This window comes from Salmo salar, chromosome 17 (assembly GCF_965601325.2).
Source record: "Salmo salar chromosome 17, fSalSal1, whole genome shotgun sequence".
Classification (NCBI taxonomy): Eukaryota; Metazoa; Chordata; class Actinopteri; order Salmoniformes; family Salmonidae; genus Salmo; species Salmo salar.
In genome coordinates, this window is record NC_138307.1 from 17,898,518 (window position 1) to 17,925,794 (window position 27,277).

At 41.4% G+C, this 27,277-nt stretch overlaps 1 protein-coding gene across 1 annotated transcript; it reads left to right on the forward strand.

Annotated features, from left to right (window-relative positions):
* On the forward strand, positions 1 to 27,260 carry LOC106592161 (CD48 antigen-like). The gene is made up of 4 exons (XM_082963297.1): positions 1 to 16; positions 7,019 to 7,303; positions 9,450 to 9,722; positions 26,941 to 27,260. The coding sequence occupies exons 1-4, from the start codon at positions 1 to 3 to the stop codon at positions 27,258 to 27,260; spliced, it is 894 nt and encodes a 297-aa protein (XP_082819423.1).
* The last annotated feature ends 17 nt before the right edge of the window (positions 27,261 to 27,277 follow it).

The following is a 27,277-nucleotide window of genomic DNA, read 5'->3' on the forward strand; positions in this document are numbered from 1 at the left end:
ATGGTGGTCTCCGGAGGTAAGTTGAACCGACTGGCAAGGACGAATGTAGCATTTTGGTCTACCTACTAATTTTTAGGCTACTTGTTTGCTATTGTGTGCTAATTGTATAGCCTAGCCTACAACATCACTTCCTAATCTTTGATTATCATGAACAATAGGTATAGCGAGATAATGTCCTTTATGAACACTATGTGCGCTGCAACTTCAAGTTAGAAACGCAGTCGCCGAGAGGGATTCATATCACTGAAAAAATAACTTGTAACGACATGGATGGACAATAGTCTAAACACGGTCTTCATATTGATTTTCAACATGGAAAGTCAGAATGGTTTTAAACAACGTCTATATGGGTTTCGATTAGAAGTAAGGACCACACCCTTCTTGTTAAGTGGCGATTTCAGCGGGGGGGGGGGGGGGGGGGGAGTGAGATAGATAGATTCATGCCAGCAAAGCCACTACAAAACACAACACTAAACAACACATTAATTGCACTATAACGGTGATAAACGGTGCCCACAAACGGCCTACATAAAGCTGTCCCAACAGCAGTCCCAAAATCTTACCACTACTACACCTGGCTATCAGCAGAGCCTTGTCTGGCAGTGAAACAGTTCATTCAGCCTCATTTACAGCCTTTAAAAAAAACATCGCTGATATGGCTGACTTGCTTAAAAAAATGTGGTTTCTAATGACAATTGAGATGTACAAACTATGGCATAAGGCGACAACAAGCGGATAAAAGGCAATCCGTAATTTGAATAAGACATTAATGAGCAAGCTAGGATGGAGTAGTCAATATAACTATTTGTTTAGCACTTTTGAAATGTACAGCAGACAGAATTCAGAACATAAACCGTTCTTACAGTGTTCTCCCTGTACACCAAGTCAGAACCGTAGGATAAATAAAGGGGGCATATCAAAAGACAATGAAAGCTCTTACAATATTCGATGATTACATTTCTCTAAGACAGGTTATAGGCTACACGTGCACCACCAAGTCAGAACAGTAGGCGAAATTAAGAGGGTAAATAGACCAAATTATTAGGGTGAGGCACATGGGCTACTAACATCTTACTACACAACATACACTTATGTATTAGTTTCTTAGCTACAGTATACATACACCACCATTCAATAGTTTGGGGTCACTTAGAAATGTCCTTGTTTTCCATGAAAACATACACGAAATGAGTTGCAAAATAAATAGGAAATATAGACAAGACGTTAACAAGGTTATAAATAATGATTTTTAATTGAAATAATAATTGTGTCCTTCAGACTTTGCTTTTGTCAAAGAATCCTCCATTTGCAGCAATTAGAGCCTTGCAGACCTTTGGCATTCTAGTTGTGAATTTGCTGAGATAATCTGAAGAGATTTCACCCCATGCTTCCTGAAGCACCTCCCACAAGTTAGATTTGCTTGATGGGCACTTCTTACGTACCGTACGGTCAAGCTGCTCCCACAACAGCTCCATAGGGTTGAGATCCGTTGACTGTGCTGGCCACTCCAATATAGACAGAATACCAGCTGACTGCTTCTTCCCCAAATAGTTATTGCATAGTTTGGAGCTGTGCTTTGGGATCATTGTTCTGTTGTAGGAGGAAATTGGCTCCAGTAAAGCGCAGGCAACAGGGTATGGCATGACGTTGCAAAATGCAGTGATAGCCTTCCTTCTTCAAGATCCCTTTTACCCTGTACAAATCTCCCAATTTACCACCATCAAAGATCTGAACACCTCAAACTTAGATTTGTCTGTCCATAACACAATTTTCCCAATCTTCCTCTGTCCAGTGTCTCTGTTCTTTTGCCCATCTTAATCTCTTATTTTTATTGGCCAGTCTGAGATATGGCTTTTATTTTGCAACTCTGCCTTGAAGGCCAGCATCCCGAGCATCCCGAGCTTGAGCTTGGCACAAATCATGCTTCATTGATATCATGGCCAATGTTGAATGTTTTTCATTTGAAACTTGGAAAAGAGCCCCTTAATCCCAGATTTGAGACCACACATCCACTCCACTGAAGAGCAGGCTAGTGATTGATTTGCAATGATTGCAGTTAGCCACTGTCACTGATTCCTTCCAAACCACCCATTGTTGAATTTGTGATTTACAACTTGTTGTGTAATGTTTATGTCCAATGGCCGATGAGCACCGATACATTTTATCTATAATTTCTCTTCATTATTTATCATCATATGACAAGGATTAAAAAGGATTTGCCAGTAGATTGTCGACTTCATTCATAATGATGACTCCTAGCTAAGATTTTGAAAGTATGATGTTGACATGATCAGTCCAATCAAAACTACTGCACATATAACGATATTTTATGTCATTTTATCTGTGGTCAATGACCTTGAGTCTTCTTTGATGGGCACTTCTAATGTAACTCTATGGCAGCACCCAAGGGGCATGAATTTTCTAGCTCTACCCTTAGACTTGGCGGTGACGTAGTGTCCCCATGAGTGACAGAACACTGAGCCAATCACGGTGCAACTCTCCATATTTTCTACTGGCTTTCCCCACCACCACAGAAAGCACTGAGCTAGGCTGAAACACCTGCATTTTGGAGCTACCTTACTCAAGAAAACAAAAAAAGAGACCATATTTGTTTGCGGCTTTATTAAATCAGTTATATATATATATATATATATTTATTATTTGTTTTTACATTGTTTGCAAACTGATATGTGACACGTATTAATGCCAAAATAACATTTTAATTTTGCTAAAAAGGTGGGGCTCAAAACCCCCACCTACCCAGAATGACGGGTCACAACTGTTCTTATTCCGTTTAGCTACACAGAGCCTACTTCAGGAAGTTAGCGAATTTTGAGTCCTCGCCAAACCAAAGCGCAAGCCTACAGAAGGGTCTGCATGTTTACATTTACATTTACGTCATTTAGCAGACGCTCTTATCCAGAGCGACTTACAAATTGGTGCATTCACCTGTTCATGGCAGCGCCGGCGTTATGGGCCTTAGAGGGACTGGACCGCCCTACCGTACCTACTTACCCATCCAAATAAAATATTGAAATATTGATCATTTATTTGACCTAAACTCACGGAGACAGAAAGACGCATCATTCTAAGCTAAAGCATCAGAGCGAGGGAAACATCGCCTCTCTGTCTCAGTTTGTATAGGCCATGTATCTGATGCTGTCTGGACGAAAAGAGTATGGCACCAGAACGAATCAGTTGGATGGGCATTTGATTTCTAAAGGTGGACCGTTTTTTCCATGGGACTTTTGTGCACGCCCTCGCACATGCACGAATGTTGTTAATGGGTGTTATAATCAAGACCATAATCAGCTCGAGAGTTTAAAGTTTCGAGAAGCTTACAATTTCTACTACAATTTCTACGTATCTACGTGCCGGTTGTGATTATTTTATGTGCACATTTTCATGCAACAGTTTCATTTCAATAATAATCTTTTCGTTTCGCTAAATTATATTTACGTGGTTAATCATACACATCTGAATTAAAATTATACAACTATACAAGTTAAAATTCAACTAAATGCAAGAGCACCAGCCTTTGCCATATGGACACATTGATGCATTGATCCACTAGCAGCTAAATAAATTAGCGCATGGAACTCAGAGATAGTCTATAGACCAATGCAGTAGTAGGTCTATAACTTCCATCATGAACTAAGTAAAATACATAGGCCTAAAGCCGACAAATAAAAACAGTAGAAAATATCCTGATCAAAATTCAGGTTCTTTAGATTGCATTCATCTCTCTACACCGCCTGTCTTCCTCCCTTTCTATCGGTCATGACTTGTGAAGTGTAACATTGTATCATGTCAGGAGGTTGGTGTGCTCATGCTCGCTCTCTCGCGCCCTCAACGTTATCAGGACAGAGAAACCAGACACATGCGTATTGCTCACATGGAGCACTCAAAACAAAAGACAATGAATAAATTGACAAAACTCCTAAATTATGGTTATGAAATTAACCAAAACGTGTTTCTCGCAAGTGTAGCAGGTTTAGAACTCTGCAAACAACGTTTCCACTCCGAGAATGAGAAAGGTAAATGACTGTAATGTATGCATTACCAGTAATTAATGTAACCTAATTACGGGGATTAGCGGTACATTTTCTAGGCCTACTGGTTACATGTGTAATGGGGTATTGATAGAAATAAACAATCAAAGGGCAAACAATTCACACAATGAAACAATGAATGAATGAATGGGCAGTAATTGGCGGGAGACTGCGGAGCACATTCTGGAGAGCTGAGTGCGTGTGTTCTGGAGAAAGATGCCCGTATCTTCACCTCACACCCCTCCCCTTCTTTTCTCAACATTTTATATTTTATTTCAGAGTAAATTATACCCAAGACACATTATCTTCACACATTTTAGAGGCTGTTCACTGACATCCACAACTCAATAATCAGCTAGGCCTATTGCCACGCACGCGGCCCACATTTCTGGCCTCCCAAATAGGCATATGCCTATGCGCTGCTATTTTTTTTAAAGAAACTAATGATCCTCTGTGGCTAAGTCAAGCTCTCCGGTAAAGTATTTTGAATTATTTTATTTAGACAGGAGTAAATATCAATTTACTTTAGGGGAAGCCAGCATCCGAAAAGTGCACTGTGCACCCGCCAACTTTCCTTTCTCATTCGCAAGTGGCTGAAACCAGAAATCTCTATAATCTGACGAGATGCTCATGTCTCCACCCTAACAATGAGAGTTGTTGTCCCAAAGGCGGGAATTCAGGCGACTAGTTTAGGTCCGCATATTATGCTAAAGGTAACGCACTGGGCTTATCCAGGACAGATTGTGGCGGGACTGAGCCCTCTCGCTTCGCCTCTTCCTCTCTGCTGAAACTAGCCAGCGAAACAGCTGTATGAAGCCCATGTATCTGATTCTGTCTGGACAGAAAAAGTATGACATGCCATACTCCTTTTGCCCAGACAGCATCAGATACATGGTCTACACTTACATCATCAGATACATCGTTTACACTTACATCATCAGATACATGGTCTACACTTACAGCATCAGAAACATGGTCTACACTTACATCATCAGATACATGGTCTACACTTACATCATCAGAAACATGGTCTACACTTACATCATCAGATACATGGTCTACACTTACATCATCAGATACATGGTCTACACTTACATCATCAGATACATGGTCTGCACTTACATCATCAGAAACATGGTCTACACTTACATCATCAGATACATGGTCTACACTTACATCATCAGATACATGGTCTGCACTTACATCATCAGATACATCGTCTACACTTACATCATCAGATACATGGTCTACACTTACATCATCAGATACATGGTCTACACTTACATCATCAGATACATGGTCTACACTTACATCATCAGATACATGGTCTACACTTACATCATCAGATACATGGTCTACACTTACATCATCAGAAACATGGTCTACACTTACATCATCAGATACATGGTCTACACTTACATCATCAGATACATCGTCTACACTTACATCATCAGATACATGGTCTACACTTACATCATCAGATACATGGTCTACACTTACATCATCAGATACATGGTCTACACTTACATCATCAGATACATGGTCTGCACTTACATCATCAGATACATCGTCTACACTTACATCATCAGATACATCGTCTACACTTACATCATCAGATACATGGTCTACACTTACATCATCAGATACATGGTCTACACTTACATCATCAGATACATGGTCTACACTTAGGGAGACAGAGGGACGCTGTTTCGCTCGCTCGGATGCTTTAACTGAGATTGATGCATGTTTCTGTCAGCACGCACCTGCCCAGTTTAATGCGCAAAAATCATATGACGACCATCATATCGAAGTAAACTTGGAGTCACCAGATTATATGGTGTGTGGGCCTCCCACTATGACATGGGAAACCATGCTGTTTATTACAGTACAAATGAAATACATTATGATGAACTTCACATGGTGGTGAAAGTTCACGGTGATCTTGATGCTCCTTTACAATAAATATCGAGGGTGTTATTCTGGTGACATGATCATCAATGCTTTGCTGCCCTTTGACAAATACAAATAATAATCACTATTATCCATGATAATGTCATAATGTAGATAGTTTACCCCCACTGTAGCTGTTGGCTAGAGCGCATGTGTCAAGACCAGAGTCGGCACATTTGCTATATTACACAGCAGTCTTTATAACACAGCAGTCTATATTACACAGCAGTCTATATAACACAGCAGTCTATATAACACAGCAGTCTATATTACACAGCAGTCTATATAACACAGCAGTCTATATAACACAGCAGTCTATATAACACAGCAGTCTATATAACACAGCAGTCTATATTACACAACAGTCTATATTACACAACAGTCTATATAACACAACAGTCTATATAACACAACAGTCTATATTACACAACAGTCTATATTACACAACAGTCTATATAACACAACAGTCTATATAACACAACAGTCTATATAACACAACAGTTTTTGTGACGAACCATCAGTGGAGTTGAAAATGCGATGGAAACCCATTGAAACTTGTATTTATAATTTGGTACAATTTATTTTTATGTACACTACATCATCACACGACCTTTTATATGCAAAACGTCCGTTTATTGGAAACATATCTCCTGTGGGAAAATGTGCATATTGTTTCATGCAGATTTTAGAATATTCGCATGAAAATCTGTCACAAATTGGAAAGAAACCTAGCTAGTGATATAATAGTGGGCAGGGAAAAGAAAAATACTTTAATCTGTAGTGTAGTCAAGATACATTTCTGCTCCAGTGAGGGGGAAAATACTAGTCAAAGTGGTCAGACTACATAGGCCAGATATGCCCAGCGATCAGAATTCTTGATATAAACAGTGAAGGTAGATAATAATGTCTCTTTCAATGCCAATAGGGCTAGGACTACATATTAATACCCTAACCATAATGTGTCACCCTGGATACATTGATACTCTGATACATGTATGAAATGTCTGCTTTTCCAGAAGACCTTAACCTTCAAGTGGGAGGTGAGCTCCTGTTGACGCCGGACAAGTCCACAGTGCCTGACTCCATCACAAGCATCCTATGGAAGCATGGGAAGAACAAGGTGGCAGAGTGGTACAAGGACTTTGATCTGGACATCTATGCTGCCTTCAAAGAGCGTACAACCCTGGACCAGACTACTGGAGAGCTGAGAATCAGTGGATTGATGAAAACAGACAGTGGAGTTTATTCTGTGGAGTTCAACAGCAAACTGCTTGACAAGACATATACACTGTCTGTTATCAGTAAGTGTTTCTTTCTGTATGTGTGTTTAGCATGTAGATCTTGGTGGGGGGGGAAAAATATGTAGGATGCATGCCAGCAAAGCACAAAGCACCACACAACACAACGCTAAACAATACATTCATTGCACTATAACGCTGACAAACGGTGCCCACAAACTGTTAGGGCCTATATAAAGCTGTCCCAACAGCAGAGTCCCAACACCTTACCACTGCTACACCTGGATATCAGCAGAGCCTTGTCTGGCAGCAAAACAGTTCATTCAGCCTCATTTACTGCCTTTAAAAAAACATAGCTGATATGGCTGACTTGCTTAAACAAATGTGGTTTCTACTGACAATTGAGATGTACATACTATGGCATAAGGGGACGACAAGCGGATAAGAGGCAATCCGTAATTTCGATTAAGACATTAATGAGCGAGTGACGACGGACGTAGTCAATATAACTATTTGTTCAGCACTTTTGAAATGTACAATGACAGAATTCAAAACATGGGCCATTCTTACAGTGTTTTCCCTTTACACCAATTCAGAACCATAGGATAAATAAAGGGGGCATATAAACAGACAGTGAAAGCTCTTACAATATTCAATGATTACATTTCTCTAAAACAGGTTATAGGCTACATGTGCAACACCAAGTTAGAACAGTAGGCTGAATTAAGAGGTGAAAATAGACCAAATTATTAGGGTGAGGCACATTGAACGCTGTTTGCGTGTCAAAAAAGATAAACATCATACAACACTATTTGACGCATTAAATAAGCTTTTAATTTGACACGTCAAATAACACAATTCTATTATAGAATGTTGGCGTGTTGAATATGCATGTGACACAACTACTATCAGTAGCACTGTCAAATCTGAACCAAACAGTAGCCGAACAAGCACACACCGGGGAACAAATTATGTGTTTACAATACCACGTTGGTGAAAATAGACCAAATTATGAGGGTGAGGCACATGGGCTGCTAACAGCTTACTACACAACATACACTTAGTATTACATTCTTATCTACAGTATACATATCTCCCTTGCATATTACATCATTTATGCAGCAGCATACAAGACATTTTTGGACTCACCTTGTGATGTGCTCACTTAAACAGGAAGGTGGTCCTTTGTGGGCAAATTTTGTCATCAAACTTTGTCATCAAAGTCTGGCATTCTCTGGATTTATGGTGGGAACACACAGCCACTCCACTGAATAGCAGGCTAGTGGTTGCTTTGCAATGCTTGCAGTTAGCCACTGATTCCTTCCATACCACTACTTGTTTAATTTGCGATTTCCAACTTGTTGTGTAATCTTTATGTTCAATGGCCGATGAGCACCCATACGTTTTATCTATAATTTCTCTTCATTATTTATCTTCATATGACAAGGATTTAAAAGGATTTGCCAGTAGATTGTCGACTTTATTCATGATGATGACTGCTAGGTAAGACTTTAAAAATAAGATGTTGACATAATCAGTCCAATCAAAGATACGATACATATAACGCGATTTGATGTAATTTTGTCTGTGACCAATGACCTTGAGCCTTCTTGGAAGGGCACTTGTAATATAACTCTATGGCAGGACCCAAAGGGCTGAAATTTCGGATGTCTACCCTTACTAAGGACATAAACTTGGCAATGACATGGTGTCCCCATGAGCGACAAAACACTGAGCCACTCACGGCGCAATGCTCCTATTTTCTGCTGGCTCGACTACCACTGAGCTAAGCTGAAACATCTGTATTTTGGAGCTGCCTTACTCAAGATAACAAAAAAAAGACCATGTTTGTATGCGGCTTTATTAACTCAATTATATATATATTTTTTTACATTGTTTGCAAACTTATATGTGACACGTATTAATGCCCAAATAACATGCAAAACAGGAAAGCCCCCCCAATATATATTTATATAGATGTGTATATATATATATATATATATATATATATATAGTTTTAATTTTACATTTTTGCTTAAAATGTGGGACTCAAAACATGTGGGTCTCTGCCCCACCTGCCCTGAATACGGATCGCCACTGATGTACCTGTGTATGTGTGTGCGTGGTTGTGTAGAAACAGCAGGTTATGTATTGTAGTGCCTCACAAGCATTTTCCCAAATTATTCCTGTGTCTTTCCTCTATTTACAGAGGCAGTCCCAAAACCCACAATCACTTCTTCCTGTAACGCCAACCAAACCTCCTGCACTCTGACCTGTGAGGGCAACACCACTGATGCTGAACCAGTCACTTACAGCTGGAAAGTGGGAGAGGGGGTGTGGGAGGTTGGAGGAAAACAGCTGATTGTCTTTAAGAGCGACACTGGCAATTCAACCAACAGTTACAAGTACATCTGCAAGCTGAATAACTCTGTAAGTGGGGAAGGGGAAGTCAGCGAGCCAGTTGGAGAGGTGTTTTTCTCAGGTGAGTCGACACTCATAAGTGTGTTACATACTTATGTATTGATATGTTTGTAACACTGCTAGTTTTGTAAGACATTTTGAATGTTGCACTATGTTGAATACCTGATCAACTCCTGTCAAAGTATCAATACAAAATGTGTTTTCATTTCAGAGCCTTCCATCAGAGATTTTGTTGGTGTTGTTGTCACTGCCATTGTAGCATTTGTTTTCATTGTCATAACAGGTAAGAACAGCACATCTATAGAAACAGAGCACTGCACATGTACATAGTTCTGAATCACAGGTTGACATAACAGTAGCAACAACAGTGAGCTATACCTCCTGAAGGGGATACCTGTTCTACCTGTATCTACAGTAGTGTTCAGGCTACTGCTACAGACAAGACAGGGGGTTAGATGCACCACCTGCTGTAGGGCACTGTCTTCATTCATAATGTGTCACAAGGAGGCATCAATTTGGACCGTGCCCAGTATGGAATAACCTCATCGGATTCCTTACACTCGTTCTTCCAATGACCGATAGCCACACATCTAAAACAGGGAGCTATTCCCGGGTGCCTTAGCACAGGTTAGTTACCCTTTCCTCTCTGTTTCTTTGTCCTACCTTGGCCATTGAGACCACTGTTAGTGACTTCCACTGTGGCAGCATTAACCACTTGTACATCTGCGGTGTAAACTAAATTAGCTTCCACTCTCAACGCTGCTTGTCCTATTAAATCCCAATGAGAATGCTGGTCCACTACCCCCTCTTTATTTGATTGGAATTTTCCGTTAGCAGGGAAATACTGACCAATTTTAACAATTTAGCAAAATATTTCCGACATTCGAGAATGGTCAAATGCTCGTGCTCCTCTTTCAACACCTCTATGGCTTTATTAAACTTCTCTTCCTCTAGCCCCAGCTTTACAGGGAGAATCCGGGGCGCATCTGTCGCCATTTCGAACCTCTCCCCACGGTGTCCAGGGTGTTCAGATCTTCTTCACTCCCGGCACTAATACACACCTTTTATTAACTATTTTCCAAGGTAGCTCTACCCACTTCCCCTGAGAATAGTTATGGTATTTGTGCCTATTAATTGGTCATGGCACTTAATACCTTGTATTTGAACCAATCCTATAGCATCTGCAAATGTATTACTGGAGAATACGGGTGACCTTATGTCTTATTCCAGTGTTACGCCTCAAATATCACTGTTGTTGATAACACACATTACCAAAATGATTCACAGTTGTCTTCCTATTTCCACATACTCTGTCATGGTTCCCCCTCCCAATAGGGCATAAACCAACCTCTCTCCTTATTGCTACTGCTAATACACACAAATCAAACAGTATTCGAATATCTTCTTGCTTTTCTTTTAACCATGAATGTGGCTTTCTTTCAGAAATTATAGGCAACCTTCTTATCACCATCCACATTCCCTCCTGTTGTCCTTCTCCATGGACTACTTCTCTACAAACTGCCGTACTAGTACACAAGCATTACAATTTATCCATACACACACACTACGGCCACCGCGGCTGGGCTTTCACCCTCCCTTTACGGGTCTAGTAGGGAACCAACCCCACTCGGGACTTACCCTCTACAGGTACCAACCTGCTCCAGCTTACCTTTCGAGAATTACCCTATACTTTATGGTCCTGGCAGGAACCAACCCACTTGGGATTTACCCTCTAGGACTTACCCTCTGCAGGTACCAGCGTGCTCGGGCTTACCTTCCGGGACTTACCATATACCATGAATCTACGACCGGTGGTAATACAATGGGACTACTGAATAAGCTCAGGCTTTCTAGGTCCGTATCCTATAATTGGTTCAGCCTACGACTCTCATCTCCCCAACATGTCAGAATGAGTGGTAACAGGTGTAGGAACTGTGTCTACCTTGTTTTTGGTGCCGGCTCCTGTTTCACTGATTCGGAATCTCTAGTTCGACTGTAAATCGTGGTGAACCCTGCTCGCAGCGCCAACTGTTAGGTTCTAAATAAACAGAGTAATAAACTCACGGACGCTAAATAAAGCTCAAACCAAGTTTATTCACCCACTGGGTCTTACAGCTGCGTAAGACAAAGACATGGTTCCACCAGTGGTAGTATATATACCCCAATTTAGGTGACGTCCTCCTTCTCTCTAAACATTACATCTTTATTGCTAGGCAGGAAATTAAGTGATGCGGCCATAAACTGTTCCTTCTCCCTTAATGTGACCTGACATAACCTCGGCCCCCTTCCTCGCTAAACCACATCTCTCCATCCTTATTAGTGCCTGCCACATGTGATTGCCCTTCCTTTACTCAATACATTCCAAGCTTAATTGCCTCCACCATATACATTCCTCCTACAGCTACTGTAACCATTAACTTCCTGTGTAGACTCTAGTCTATGGCAGTCAATATTTCAATAGGATACCTGATAATGAACAATATCTCAAGTTTAGAACTCATCAGAATTCAAGGCACACTTAACCAGCATGGCTACCACAACATTCTGCAGCGATACGCCAACACATCTGGTTTGCTCTTAGTGGTACTATCATTTTGTAATTCAACAGGACAATAACCCAACACACCTCCAGGCTGTGTAAGGGCTATTTTACGAAGAAGAAGAGTGATGTACTGCTGCATCACATGACCTGGCCTCCGCAACCACCCGACCTCAACCCAATTTAGATTGTTTGGGATGAGTTGGACTGTAGAGTGAAGGAAAAGCAGCCAACAAGTGCTCAGCATATGTGGGAACTCATTCAAGACTGTTGGAAAAGAAATCCAGGTGAAGCTGGTTGAGAGAATGCCAAGATTGTGCAAAGCTGTCATCAAGGCAAAGGGTGTCTACTTGAAGAATCTCAAATATAAAACGTGTGTTATTGTGTTATTTCATAGTTTTGATGTCTTCACTATTATTCTACAATGTAGAAAATAGTAAAAATTAATAAAAAGCCTTGAAAGAGTAGGTGTTCTAAGACTTTTGAATGGCAGTGTATATTTACAAAAAAATATATAGGGGATATGGAAATGATGCAGACAATTACATTGATGGAAGCTACAATCTATCTGCAATATTAAAGCTGATCTACCCCCTAAAAAATAAAATAGACCGTTGGTGGGAAGTCATTATAGATCAACACTGTATGCGCCGTTCCACAAGGGTGGCTATAGCCTAGGGGGTCGGCAACCTTTTTCATCTGGCGTGCCAATTTACAATTGATCCTACCATTTATAAAGTTCTGCATGCCACTTATGATTTTCATAAACGCATTGTAGGCTACCTAACCATGCCCTAAAATCTGCCCAACAACTGAAGAATCCGCATTGTAGGCTAACCATGCCCTAAAATCTGCCCAACAACTGAAGAATCCGCATTGTAGGCTAACCATGCCCTAAAATCTGCCCAACAACTGAAGAATACGCATTGTAGGCTAACCATGCCCTAAAATCTGCCCAACAACTGTATAATTATGTAGCTGTCTACTAGACAGAGGTGCTGTCCATTCAGCACCACACCACTGAGCTCCACTATGCCTACCTGTACCGAGGAGCTGTCCATTCAGCGGTGCTGAATCACAGACGCAGCCTTAGCTCCCTTTAAAAAGGCATGTGTATATTTTGTGATTTTCGTCATTCTTTGAGCTTTTGTCTTCATGTGTCCTTCTCGATTGTAGGCCTAAGTAAGTCTTTTGATGTATGCCTTTTATTTCACTGCATGTGTTAATGCATGTTTATAAATTATTTCTTACATTGTTACCCCAGGAGAATTGTTTTTTGTGAAAGCATTTCGCTACACTCACATTAACATCTGCTATCCAAGTGTATGCGACCAATAACATTTGATTTGATTTGATGTGTAGGATTTATCTAGCATAGTTTGCATTCGTCGTCAGCTGTTTAATGCGCCGGTTACTTTCACATTGATTTGAAGTCGGCCTTGTGCAGGTACTGTATGCATGCTCTCAGAAATGATGTCTCCTTATTGCAGCTTAAACATGTAAATGTGGGTGAAGTCATACTCAATAGCTGACAGAATGGTTAATACACAGACTTGTACTTTAAGAGGGGTTATTTCTCACTCTAAAATAGCTAACACAAGCTACAGAACCATGGATCAACTTGGAAAATAAAATATTTATTTTGTTACTCCTCAGGAATGTTGGTGTGGAAGAAAACGACTGGTAGGATGATTACCTGTCTCTTCCTGTCTCAATTCTTCATACTCACTGCTTCACAATAAAATCATTTACATTTGGATTCCTGTGGAAACAAAGAACCATTTGAATGAAACTGTTAATAAGGTCTTACTTTCTTGTGTTTCTTTTTCCTCTCAGGATATCCCCAAGACACCTGGATTGACTTTTTGAGAAAGTTTTGTTGTGGAAATTGCAGTAAGTTTTACCCTAACTTGACTCTGGTCCATATTTAACCTGCTAACAGGGTCCCCAAAGTAATACAAACACAACATTGTACTACAGTATATACACATACAGTATTCAGACCCCATTACTTTTTCTACATTTTGTTACGTTACAGTCTCATTCTAAAATGGATTTAAAAAAATACTTGTCAATCTACACACAATAGCCCATAATGACAAAGCGAAAACATAATTTTTTTGCAAATGTATTCAAAATAAAAAACAGAAATACATTATTTACATAAGTATTCACACCCTTTACTATGAGAATCAAAATTGAGCTCAGGTGCATCCTGTTTCCATTGCTCATCCTTGAGATGTTTCTACAACTTGATTGGAGTCCACCTGTGATGAATTCAATTGATTGGACATGATTTGGAAAGGCACACACCTGTCTATATAAGGTCTCACAGTTGACAGTGCATGTCAGAGCAAAAACCAAGCCATGAGGTCAAAGGAATTGTCCGTAGAGCTTCGAGACAGGATTGTGTCGAGGTACAGATCTGGGCAGGGGTACAAAAACATTTCTGCAGCATTGAAGGTTGCCAAGAACACAGTGGCCTCCATCATTCTTAAATGGAAGAAGTTTGGAACCACCAAAACTCTTCCTATAACTGTCCGCCCGGCCAAACTGAGCAATGGGGGAGAAAGGTCAGGAAGGTGACCAAGAACCTGATAGTCACTGATAGAGCTCCAGATTTCCTCTGTGGAGATGGGAAAAACTTCCAGAAGGACAACTCTCTCTGAAGCCCTTCACTAATCAGGCCTTTATGGTAGAGTCGCCAGACGGAAGCCACTCCTCAGTAAAAGGCACATGACAGCCCGCTTGGAGTTTGACGAAAGGCACCTATAGACTCTCAGACCATAAGAAACAAGGTTCTCGGGTCTGATGAAACCAAGATTGAACTCTTTGGCCTGAATGCCAAGCGTCACGTCTGGAGGAAACCTGGCACCATCCCTACGGTGAAGCATGGTGGTGGCAGCATCATGCTGTGGGGATGTTTTCCAGAGGCAGGGACTGGGAGACTAGTCAGGATCAAGGTGATGAATGGAGCAAAGTACAGTGAGATCCTTGATGAAACCTGCTCCAGAGTGCTCAGGACCTCAGACTGCGGCGAAAGTTCACCTTCCAACAGGACAACGACCTAAGCACACAGCCAAGACAACGCAGGAGTAGCTTCAGGACAAGTCTTTGAATGCCCTTGAGTGGCCCATCCAGAGCCCGGACTTGAACCCGATCGAACATCTCTGGAGAGACCTGAAAATAGCTGTGCAGCAACACTCCCGATCCAACCTGATAGAGCTTGAGAGGATCTGCAGAGAAGAATGGGAGAAACTCCCCAAATACAGGTGTGCCAAGCTTGTAGCATCATATCCTAGAATGCTCGAGGCTGTAATCGCTGACAAAGGTGCTTCAACGAAGTACTGAGTAAATGGTCTGAATACTTATGTAAATGTGATATTTAAGTTTTTTATTATTAATACATTTGCAAAAATGTCAAAAAGCCTGTGTGTAGATTAATGAGGAAAAAAAGCTATTTAATAAATGTTACAATAAGGCTGTAACATTACAAAATGTGGAAAAAGTCAAGGGGTCTGAATACTATCCAAATGCACTATACTTCCATGCACTGCACACATGCTTCCTCACAGCACAGGACAGTAGTGTTGTTTTTGTTCCATCCCAGAAATCCAGAAACCTGTTTTAATCGAATTAAGGAACCTTACTCACTAATAGGTACAGTTGAAGTTGGAAGTTTACATACACTTAGGTTGGAGTCATTAAAACGCGTTTTTCAACCACTCCACACATTTCTTGTTAACAAACTATAGTTTTGGCAAGTCGGTTAGGACATCTACTTTGTGCATGACACAAGTAATATTTCCAAACATTGTTAACAGACAGATTATTTCAATTATAATTCACTGTATCACAATTCCAGTGAGTGAGAAGTTTACATACCCTAAATTGACTATGCCTATAAACAGCTCGAAAATTCCAGAAAATGATGTCTTGGCTTTAGACGCTTCTGATAGGCTAATTGACATAATTTGAGTCAATTGGAGGTGTACCTGTGGATGTATTTCAAGGCCTATCTTCAAACTCAGTGCCTCTTTGCTTGACATCATGGGAAAATCAAAAGAAATCAGCCAAGACCTCAGAAACAAATTGTAGACCTCGACAAGTCTGGTTCATCCTTGGGAGCAATTTCCAAATTCTTGGAGGGACCACGTCCATCTGTAAAAACAATAGTACGCAAGTATAAAAACCATGGGACCACGCAGCCGTCATACCGCTCAGGAAGGAGACGCGTTCTGTCTCCTAGAGATTAACATACTTTGGTGCGAAAAGTGAAAATCAATCCCAGAACAACAGCAAAGGACCTTGTGAAGATGCTGGAGGAAACAGGTACAAAGTATCTATATCCACAGTAAAACGAGTCCTATATCGACATAACCTGAAAGGCCGCGCAGCAAGGAAGAACCCACTGCTTCAAATCCGCCATAAAAAAGCCAGACTATGGTTTGCAACTGCATGTGGGGACAAAGATCATGCTTTTTTGGAGATTTGTCCTCTGGTCTGAACTGTTTGGCCATAATGACCGTCGTTATCATGTTCTGGTGGTGCTTTGCTGCAGGAGGGACTGTGCACTTCACAAAATTGCTGGCATCATGAGGAAGGAAAATGATGTGGAGAAATTGAAGCAAAATCTCAAGACATCAGTCAGAAAGTTAAAGCTTGGTTGCAAATAGGTCTTCCAAATGGACAATGACCCCAAGCATACTTCCAAAGTTGTGGCAAAATGGCTTAAGGACAACAAAGTCAAGGTATTGGAATGGCCATCACAAATCCAATAGAACATTTGTGGGCAGGACTGAAAAAGCGTGTGCGAGCAAGGAGGCCTACAAACCTGACTCCGTTACACCAGCTCTGTCAGGAGGAATGGGCCAAATTTCACCCAACTTATTGTGGGAGCTTGTGGAAGGCTACCCGAAACCTTTGACACAAATTAAACAATTTGCTACACTGAATTAGTATTTGGTATGTAAACTTCTGGCCCACTGGGAATGTGATGAAAGAAATAAAAGCTGATATAAATCATTCTTTCTACTATTATTCTGACATTTCACATTCATAAAATAAAGTGGTGATCCTAACTGACTTAAGACAAGGAAATTTTACTAGGATTAAATGTCAGGAATTGTGAAAAACTGAGTTTAAATGTATTTGGCTAAGGTGTATGTAAACTTCCGACTTCAACTGTATCTCCTATTGTGTGTGTGTGAGAGAGAGTTTGTTCACATCAGTAATCGCTCAACACGTTTTGTCATCGTAACCTTATGTAACCTTTTAAGGGCAAATACCTCCTAAATTCAAGGAACCTCTTCTACTCTGTTTGCTGTAAACAATGTTGATGGAAGGTGTAACTGTACACGGTACGCATGCAACAATCAGAATTATGTTGCCCCGGATACTGTTTATCACACTGTAGGGGATGATCAGGTCACCAACCTTGGAGCTTCAGGGGTTCTCTTGGGTTGCCATGGACACAGTTTATAGCACTGTAGGGGAGAAGTCTTCTGGAGATTACTCCATGAATCAGAATAATAACAATCAGTCCACTAACACAGGTAGTAACACTAATACACCTTTTACATGGTACTTCTATGGGGCCATTTTGACAATGCAGATATGTGGAAATGTTGCCAGAAATGTGTTTCTCATATTATTTGTGGGGATATTTATTTGAAGAGCATGTTTTAGTGACATCTACATACAGTAAGAGAAGGTGATTACTAATGTGAGTTTAAAGTTAGCAGTGTGTGGGCTAGCATATATAAAATGTATATGATGCAGTTGGAATCTGCAAGGAAAGTGTGCTTTAAATAACCTGTTTGGTTTTGGTTTCTCTTCACATCTATGCATTTGTGCGCTGTCAAAATGCCACCCATAGAGGTAACAATGTGAATAATGATTCTGTCCCCGTCACCCTTTGCTAGTTTGTTCCAAAAGCCAATTATTTCACACTCTTCAGTGTTAGTCTAATGCTTTATTTGCTCTGCTCCATGGTTGTCAATCAGAACATTTTGAGTTCTGAGAACTGTTTTCATGTTGTTTTGTTTAATATGACTGTTGCTGGTTTAGACATGTGGCTTGTTTCAGAACGTCTCAAGACTTTTGCAGGTTTTGTGTCTTTAAGAGCTCATGGTTAAACCATTCATCTACTGCAGGGGTAGACAACCCTGGTCCTGGAGGGCCATGTTTTTGATTTAACCGACCTGGAAGACCAAGTGTGTTGAATTTAGGCAATCACTGAGCTGATCAATTAGAGTGGCAGGTAGCCTAGGCGTTAGAGCATTGGACTAGTAATCGGAAGGTTGCAAGGTTGAATCCCTGAGCTGACAAGGTAAAAATCTGTCATTCTGCCCCTGAACAAGGCAGTTAACCCACTGTTCCTAGGCCGTTATTGAAAATAAGAATTTGTTCTTAACTGGCTTGCCTAGTCAAATTAGCTCAGTTGTGGTGCCTAGTTGGAACAAAATCCTGCAGTAGGTTCTGGCCTTTCTAGGGAGTTTTTCCTTCCTAGAAAGTTGCTGCGTAACTCAATAAAACTTGATGGTAAGGCACAGTGCCATTCAACTGGAATTATGTCACTTAGCATCCTTTTCATTGTCATCCAGAAGTGAACACAACAAATACTAAAATGGTTTGTGTATGAGAATACTAAGCTCAAGTTCTCTCTTCTCTTTGTCTCAGCTAAAGTCAGTGATGGAGCCCAGCCAAAACAAGGCAAGTCATCCAGTTAATTTAAGACTGTATAAAGCAGAAGTAACTTCTTAAAGTTCCATTTGATGCTGTAGTTGAGTTTTTACTTCTGTGTGATTCTGCAGAGGGGTTTATGCTAGTGTCCATCAAAACGGGATGACGGTACAGGGGAATGGAGGGTTGTATGAGACTTAAGTGCATAGTTTACCCCGTAACAGATCTGGAATCAGTGCTCTGGCAGTTACAGTACACCCAAATTGTATTGGTCCCGGATGATTCCTGTAACTGACTGATTCTTGTATGCTAAATACATAATACTGTGTTTTATAAGTATAGAGGGTTCATCTAGAACAGGGGTGCCAAACTCAGTCCATGAAAGGCTTAGTGTTTGCGGATTTTAGTTTTTTCCTTTCAATGAAGACCTAGACAACCAGGTGAGCTGAGTTTTTTTTAATAATTAGTACTCCCTTGTAATCAAGTACAAGGGAGGAGTGAAAATCTGCAGGCACTCGGCCCTATGTGGAATGAGTTAGACACATGAAGCGGAAGTATTGTGTCATTCTCTTGGCTTGACTACAGTTGGGGAGAATGAGTGGACGATGGTGAAGTAGAAAGGGCTAAAGTTGGAAATGAACAGCAGTTGATGGTTGGAGTGTGATTCACAAGCAGGGATGTTTTTTGGGGGGACCCGATTGCGATGGTGAAGATCGAATTGGGTTAAGTGCAATCGGTCAGTGACCAGGAGCGGTATGATGTTGATTTCGTGTTTGGTTAGTGTTTTTTGTTTTTGGTAATAAGTAAGAATTTGTAAATGTAAAACATATTTTGTTTATGGGGTATTTTTTACTACCCTGTACAGTAGGTGGCGGCAACACACAATATGAGTGTATTCTGTTAATCAATGAAGAAAAAGAAAAAGACTTGTCCTCATTGGTAGATAAAGCCAGCAGATCCAACAGTCCTAAAGATGAGTCAATGTGTGAGGGTAAGAAACAATGACAACCCCTGAATTATGTCACTTAGCATCCTTTTCATTGTCATCCAGAAGTGAACAAAACAAATACTAATATGGTCTGTGTATGAGAATACTAAGCTCAACTTTTCTCTCTTCTCTCCACCTCAACTAAAGGCAGTGATGGAGTCCAGCCAGAACAAGACAAGTCATCCAGTTCATTTAAGACCCTATAAACAGAAGTAATTTCTTTAAAGATGCACTATACAGAAATCACTCCTCCATTTCCTGGTTGATACAATTCTAATAGTTGAATTTCAGTTTATGTGAAAAAACAAGCGGTCATTGTGTAGAGCAGTGGTTCCCAAACCTTTTACAGTCCCTTACCCCTTCAAACATTCAATCTCCAGCTGAGTACCCCCTCTAGCACCAGGCTCAGCACACTCTCAAATGTTGTTTTTTGTCATCATTGTAAGCCTGCCACACACACACACACACTATACGATACATTTATTGAACACAAGAATGAGTGTGAGTTTGTCACAACCCGGCTCGTGGGAAGTGACAAAAGAGCTCTTATAGGACCCGGGTACAAATAATATAATCAATCATTTTGCTCTTTATTTAACAGTCTTACATATAAAACCTTATTTGTTCATCAAAAATTGTGAATATCTCCCCATAGGTTAGTGAGAAGGGTCTGCTTGAAAGGATGCACATAACTCTGCAATGTTGTACTGGAGAGAGTCTCAGTCTTAAATCATTTTCCACACACAGTCTGTGCCTGTATTTAGTTTTCATGCTAGTGAGGGCCGAGAATCCACTCTCACATACAGTGGGGAGAACAAGTATTTGATACACTGCCGCTTTTGCAGATTTTCCTACTTACAAAGCACGTAGAGGTCTGTAATTTTTATCATAGGTACACTTCAACTGTGAGAGACGGAAATAAAATAAAAATCCAGAAAATCACATTGTATGAATTTTAAGTAATTAATTTGCATTTTATTGCATGACATAAGTATTTGATCACCTAACAACCAGTAATTATTCCGGCTCTCACAGACCTGTTAGTTTTTCTTTAAGAAGCCCTCCTGTTCTCCACTTATTACCTGTATTAACTGCACCTGTTTGAACTCGTTACCTGTATAAAAGACACCTGTCCACACACTCAATCAAACAGACTCCAACCTCTCCACAATGGCCAAGACCAGAGAGCTGTGTAAGGACATCAGGGATAAAATTGTAGACCTGCACAAGGCTGGGATGGGCTACAGGACAATAGGCAAGCAGCTTGGTGAGAAGGCAACAACTGTTGGCACAATTATTAGAAAATGGAAGAAGTTCAAGATGACGGTCAATCACCCTCGGTCTGGGGCTCCATGCAAGATCTCACCTCGTGGGGCATCAATGATCATGAGGAAGGTGAGGGATCAGCCCAGAACTACATGGCAGGACCTGGTCAATGACCTGAAGAGAGCTGGGACCACAGTCTCAAAGAAAACCATTAGTAACACACTACGCCGTCATGGATTAAAATCCTGCAGCGCACGCAAGGTCCGTCTGAAGTTTGCCAATGACCATCTGGATGATCCAGAGGAGGAATGGGAGAAGGTCATGTGGTCTGATGAGACAAAAATAGAGCTTTTTGGTCTAAATTCCACTCGCCGTGTTTGGAGGAAGAAGAAGGATGAGTACAACCCCAAGAACACCATCCCAACCGTGAAGCATGGAGGTGACATCATTCTTTGGGGATGCTTTTCTGCAAAGGGGACAGGACGACTGCACCATATTGAGGGGAGGATGGATGGGGCCATGTATCGCGAGATCTTGGCCAACAACCTCCTTCCCTCAGTAAGAGCATTGAAGATGGGTCGTGGCTGGGTCTTCCAGCATGACAACGACCCGAAACACACAGCCAGGGCAACTAAGGAGTGGCTCCGTAAGAAGCATCTCAAGGTCCTGGAGTGGCCTAGCCAGTCTCCAGACCTGAACCCAATAGAAAATCTTTGGAGGGAGCTGAAAGTCTGTATTGCCCAGCGACAGCCCCGAAACCTGAAGGATCTGGAGAAGGTCTGTATGGAGGAGTGGGCCAAAATCCCTGCTGCAGTGTGGGCAAACCTGGTCAAGAACTACAGGAAACGTATGATCTCTGTAATTGCAAACAAAGGTTTCTGTACCAAATATTAAGCTCTGCTTTTCTGATGTATCAAATACTTATGTCATGCAATAAAATGCAAATTAATTACTTAAAAATCATACAATGTGATTTTCTGGATTTTTGTTCTAGATTCCGTCTCTCACAGTTGAAGTGTACCTATGATAAAAAAAATTACAGACCTCTACATGCTTTGTAATTTGGAAAACCTGCAAAATCGGCAGTGTATCAAATACTTGTTCTCCCCACTGTAGGTAGGTGGTTGCAAAGGGCATCAGTGTCTTAACAGCGCGATTTGCAATGGTAGGATACTGTGAGCGCAGCCCAATCCAATAAATCTGTGAGTGGCTTCTGATTTAAATTACATTTTCACAGAACCGCTTATTGCAATTTCGATGAGGCTCTCTTGTTCAGATATCGGTAAGTGGACTGGAGGCAGGGCATGAAAGGCATAACGAATCCAGTTGTTTGTGTCATCCGTTTCGGGAAAGTACCTGCGTAATTGTTCACCCAACTCACTCAGGTGCTTCGCTATATCACATTTGACATTGTCCTTAAGCTTGAGTTCATTTGCACACGAAAAAAATCATACAATGATGGAAAGACCTGTGTGTTGTCCTTGTTAATGCAGACAGAGAAGATCTTGCTCCAACTTCTTAATCATAGCCTCAATTTTGTCCCGCACATTGAATATAGTTGCGGAGAGTCCCTGTAATTCTAGATTCAGATCATTCAGGTGAGAAAAAACATCACCCAGGTAGGCCAGTCGTGTGAGAAACTCGTCATCATGCAATCGGTGAGACAAGTGAAAATTATGGTCAGTAAAGAACTTTGAGCTCGTCTCTCAATTCAAAAAACGTGTTAATACTTTGCCCCTTGATAACCAGCGCACTTCTGTATGTTGTAAAAGCGTTACATCGTTGCTGCCCATATCATTGCATAGTGCAGAAAAAACACAAGAGTTCAGGGGCCTTGCTTTAACAAAGTTAACCATTTTCACTGTAGTGTCCAAAACGTCTTTCAAGCTGTCAGACATTCCCTTGGCAGCAAAAGCCTCTAGGTGGATGCTGCAGTGTACCCAAGTGGCTTCGGAAGCAACTTCTTGCACACACGTTACCACTCCACTATTTCTCCCTGATGGCCTTTGTGCCATCAGTACAGATACCAACACATGTTGACCACCAACGTCCATTTGATGTCACAAAGCTGTCCAGTACTTAAAAAAATATCCTCTTCTGTTGTCCTGGTTTGCAGAAGAAGATGTCTTCCTTAATTGACCCCCCCATAAACATCACGGACATGTACCAGGAGCTGTGCCAGGCCCACCACATCTGACTCATTTAAAAAGAAAAATATTTCACCTTTATTTAACCAGGTAGGCCAGTTGAGAACAAGTTCTCATTTACAAGTGTGACCTGGCCAAGATAAAGCAAAGCAGTGCAACAAAAACAACACGGAGTTGCACATAAACAAATGTACAGTCAATAACAACAGAAAAATCTATGTACAGTGTGTGCAAATGTAGAAGAGTAGGGAGGTAAGGCAATAAATAGGCCATAGAGGCGAAATTATGTGCAAGTAGAGATACTGGGGTGCAAAAGAGCAAGAAGATAAATAACAATATGGGGATGAGGTAGTTGGGTGTGCCATTTACAGATTGGCTGTGTACAGGTTCAGTGATTGGTAAGCTGCTCTGACAGCTGATGCTTAAAGTTAAGAGAGGGAGATATGTGTCCAGCTTCAGTGATTTTTTTTTTTTTTTTTTGCAATTCGTTCCAGTCATTGGCAGCAGAGAACTGGAAGGAAAGGTGGCCAAAGTAAGTGTTGGCTTTGGGGATGACCAGTGAAACATACCTGCTGGAACGCATGCTACGGGTGGGTGTTGCTATGGTGACCAGTGAGCTGAGATAAGGTGGAGCTTTACCTAGCAGAGACTTATATATGACCTGGAACCAGTGGGTTTGGTGACGAATATGTAGCGAGGGCTAGCCAACGAGAGCATACAGGTCGCTGTGGTGGGTAGTATATGGGGCTTTGGTGACAAAACGGATGGCACTGTAATAGACTACATCCATTTTGTTGAGTAGAGTGTTGGAGGCTATTTTGTAAATTACATTGCCGAAGTCAAGGATCGGTAGGATAGTCAGTTTTACGAGGGTATGTTTGGCAACATGAGTGAAGGAGGCTTTGTTGCGAAATAGGAAGCCGATTCTAGATTTAAGTTTGGATTGGAGATGCTTGATGTGAGTCTGGAAGGAGAGTTTACAGTCTAACCAGACACCTAGGTATTTGTAGTTGTCCACATATTCTAAGTCAGAACCGTCCAGAGTAGTGATGCTAGTCAGGCAGGTGCGGGCAGCGATCAGTTGAAGAGCATGCATTTAGTTTTACTAGCATTTAAAAGCAGTTGGAGGCCGTCGAAGGAGTGTTGTATGGCATTGAAGCTCGTTTGGAGGTTTGTTAACCTGTTGGGGCTAGGGGGCAGTATTTGCACGGCCGGATAAAAAACGTACCCGATTTAATCTGGTTAATACTCCTGCCCAGTAACTAGAATATGCATATAATTGTTTGATTTGGATAGAAAACACCCTAAAGTTTCTAAAACTGTTTGAATAGTGTCTGTGAGTATAACAGAACTCATTTGGCAGGCCAAAACCTGAGAAGATTACAAACAGGAAGCGCTCTCTCTGACCATTTCATGGCCTTCTTGATCATCTCTAACCAAAACAGGGGATCTCTGGCATGACGTGACATTTTCTAACGCTCCCATAGGCTCTTAGAAGGCGCCAGAAAGCTGAATGGTGGCTTTGCAGGCCCTGGCTGAAAAACATTAGCGCATTTTGTAAGTGGTCGATCTGAGAACAATGGGACTGGAGGCGCGTGCCCGAGCCGACACCATGTTTACTTTCTCTCTCTTTGAACGAAAATAACCACTCCCGGTTGGAATATTATCGCTTTTTACGAGAAAAATAGCATAAAATTTGATTTTAAACAGCGGTTGACATGCTTTGAAGTACGGTAATGGAATATTTAGAATTTTTTTGTCACGAAACGCGTCGGGCGCGTCACCCTTCTTTACCCATCGGATAGTGTCTTGAACGCACGAACAAAACGCCGCTATTTGGATATAACTATGGATTATTTTGAACCAAACCAACATTTGTTATTGAAGTAGAAGTCCTGGGAGTGCATTCTGACGAAGACAGCAAAGGTAATCAAACTTTTCTAATAGTAAATCGGAGTTTGGTGAGTACCACACTTGGTGGGTGTCAAAATAGCTAGCCTGTGATGGCCGGGCTATCTACTGAGAATATTGCAAAATGTGCTTTCACCGAAAAGCTATTTTAAAATCGGACATATCGAGTGCATAGAGGAGTTCTGTATCTATAATTCTTAAAATAATTGTTATGCTTTTTGTGAACGTTTTTCGTGAGTAATTTAGTAAATTCACCGTCAGTGTTCGGTGGGAATGCTAGTCACATGCTATTCACATGCTAATGTAAAAAGCTGGTTTTTGATATAAATATGAACTTGATTGAACAAAACATGCATGTATTGTATAACATAATGTCCTAGGGTTGTCATCTGATGAAGATCATCAAAGGTTAGTGCTACATTTAGCTGTGGTTTGGGTTTATGTGACATTATATGCTAGCTTGAAAAATGGGTGTCTGATTATTTCTGGCTGGGTACTCTGCTGACATAATCTAATGTTTTGCTTTCGTTGTAAAGCCTTTTTGAAATCGGACAGTGTGGTTAGATTAACGAGAGTCTTATCTTTAAAATGGTGTAAAATAGTCATATTTTTGAAAAAATGAAGTAATAGCATATCTAAGGATTTGAATAACGCGCCACAGGATTCAACTGGCTGTTGAGTAGGTGGGACGCAAGTGTCCCACCTAGCCCATAGAGGTTAATGGTATCTGTTGCTTTTATGTCTTACTTCTCGAAAATTGTATTTATTCTCACTCAAAACTCCCGTGGCTTATTTTTCAAATTGGTATGTTTTGTTTCTAAATGTCTGCGCAAGAGTGAAGGTTTCATCCAGTTGTGAGATAGTACTTTTGCACATATAACACACTGTGGATGAGGAAAGGCACTACTCCCAAAATAAGTGAACCCCAAATCAATGTAGTTCTCATCATATTTGAGCCTCTTCGATGGTCCAACATCCCTGTCTGTTGTTCGGTGCTTTCCCGGGTAAGGGGGCAGTAGCACTTTGGCTACATCAGATTCACAACTGTCAGTGTCCATGCTTGTTGGGCTAACAACAAATGTAGAATTGCTGATGCTAGCATTAGATGTGCTCGTGGAAGCAGAACAACTTGTCGTCGACAGGTGCAGGTGTATTACTGCTGGTAGTAGCAGTACTACCAGTAGAGCTGGTATGTGTATCAATGGACTTGGGCCTTTAAAAAAAAACATTTATACATTTGATCCAGCGGAATGAGCAGCAGCTACATTTGGCTACATGCGGACCTTTAGTGGAATTCCCACGAGAGAAAAACCTCACCCAAATGTATAGCCCCGTTGGAAAATATAAATGGACTGTTTAAAAATGTGAATCACATTTTTATTTGGCGCACCCCCGACGGCATTGCGCGTACCCCTGGTAGGTTGGGAATACCTGGTGTAGAGGATCATTGTAGCATCTAAACCGCTGTGAAATATATTTTCCATAACCAAAGATATTGTATATTCAGCTGTTTGAAGCTGGTGTACAAAACTGAAATGGGAAGCATATAAATAGCACACGTAGAACAGATCTACTGCTTCTTACACTTGCTTTCAATGGGAAAGAAAGATCTATAACTCACGTTTCTATGTGAATTTGTTTGGGTTCCCCAAAAAGTTACATATTGTAGATTTAAGCTGTGTGTTTTTGATGCAGTAGGAGAGGGGCTGTAATTGATGTTGTCCTTCTGTGTGTGTTTCTGCAGAGGTTACTGTTCCCGTAATGGCATCACCAGAATTTCCGGCGCCAACGACGGAAGAGGCTCCGGCGGCGAGGGACGACAAGGATGCTCCAGTGGCAGACAAGGCTCTGGCTGTACCTGACGATGTGGCGGCGGTGCAGGCGGACGACGCGGCGGCGGTGCAGGCGGACGACGCGGCGGCGGTGCAGGCGGACGACGCGGCGGCGGTGCAGGCGGACGACGCGGCGGCGCAGGCGGACGACGCGGCGGCGCAGGCGGACGACGACAAGATTCCGGCGGCGGACAAGATTCCGGCGGCGGACAAGATTCCGGTGGCGGACTAGGCGGTTCCGAAAGGGCC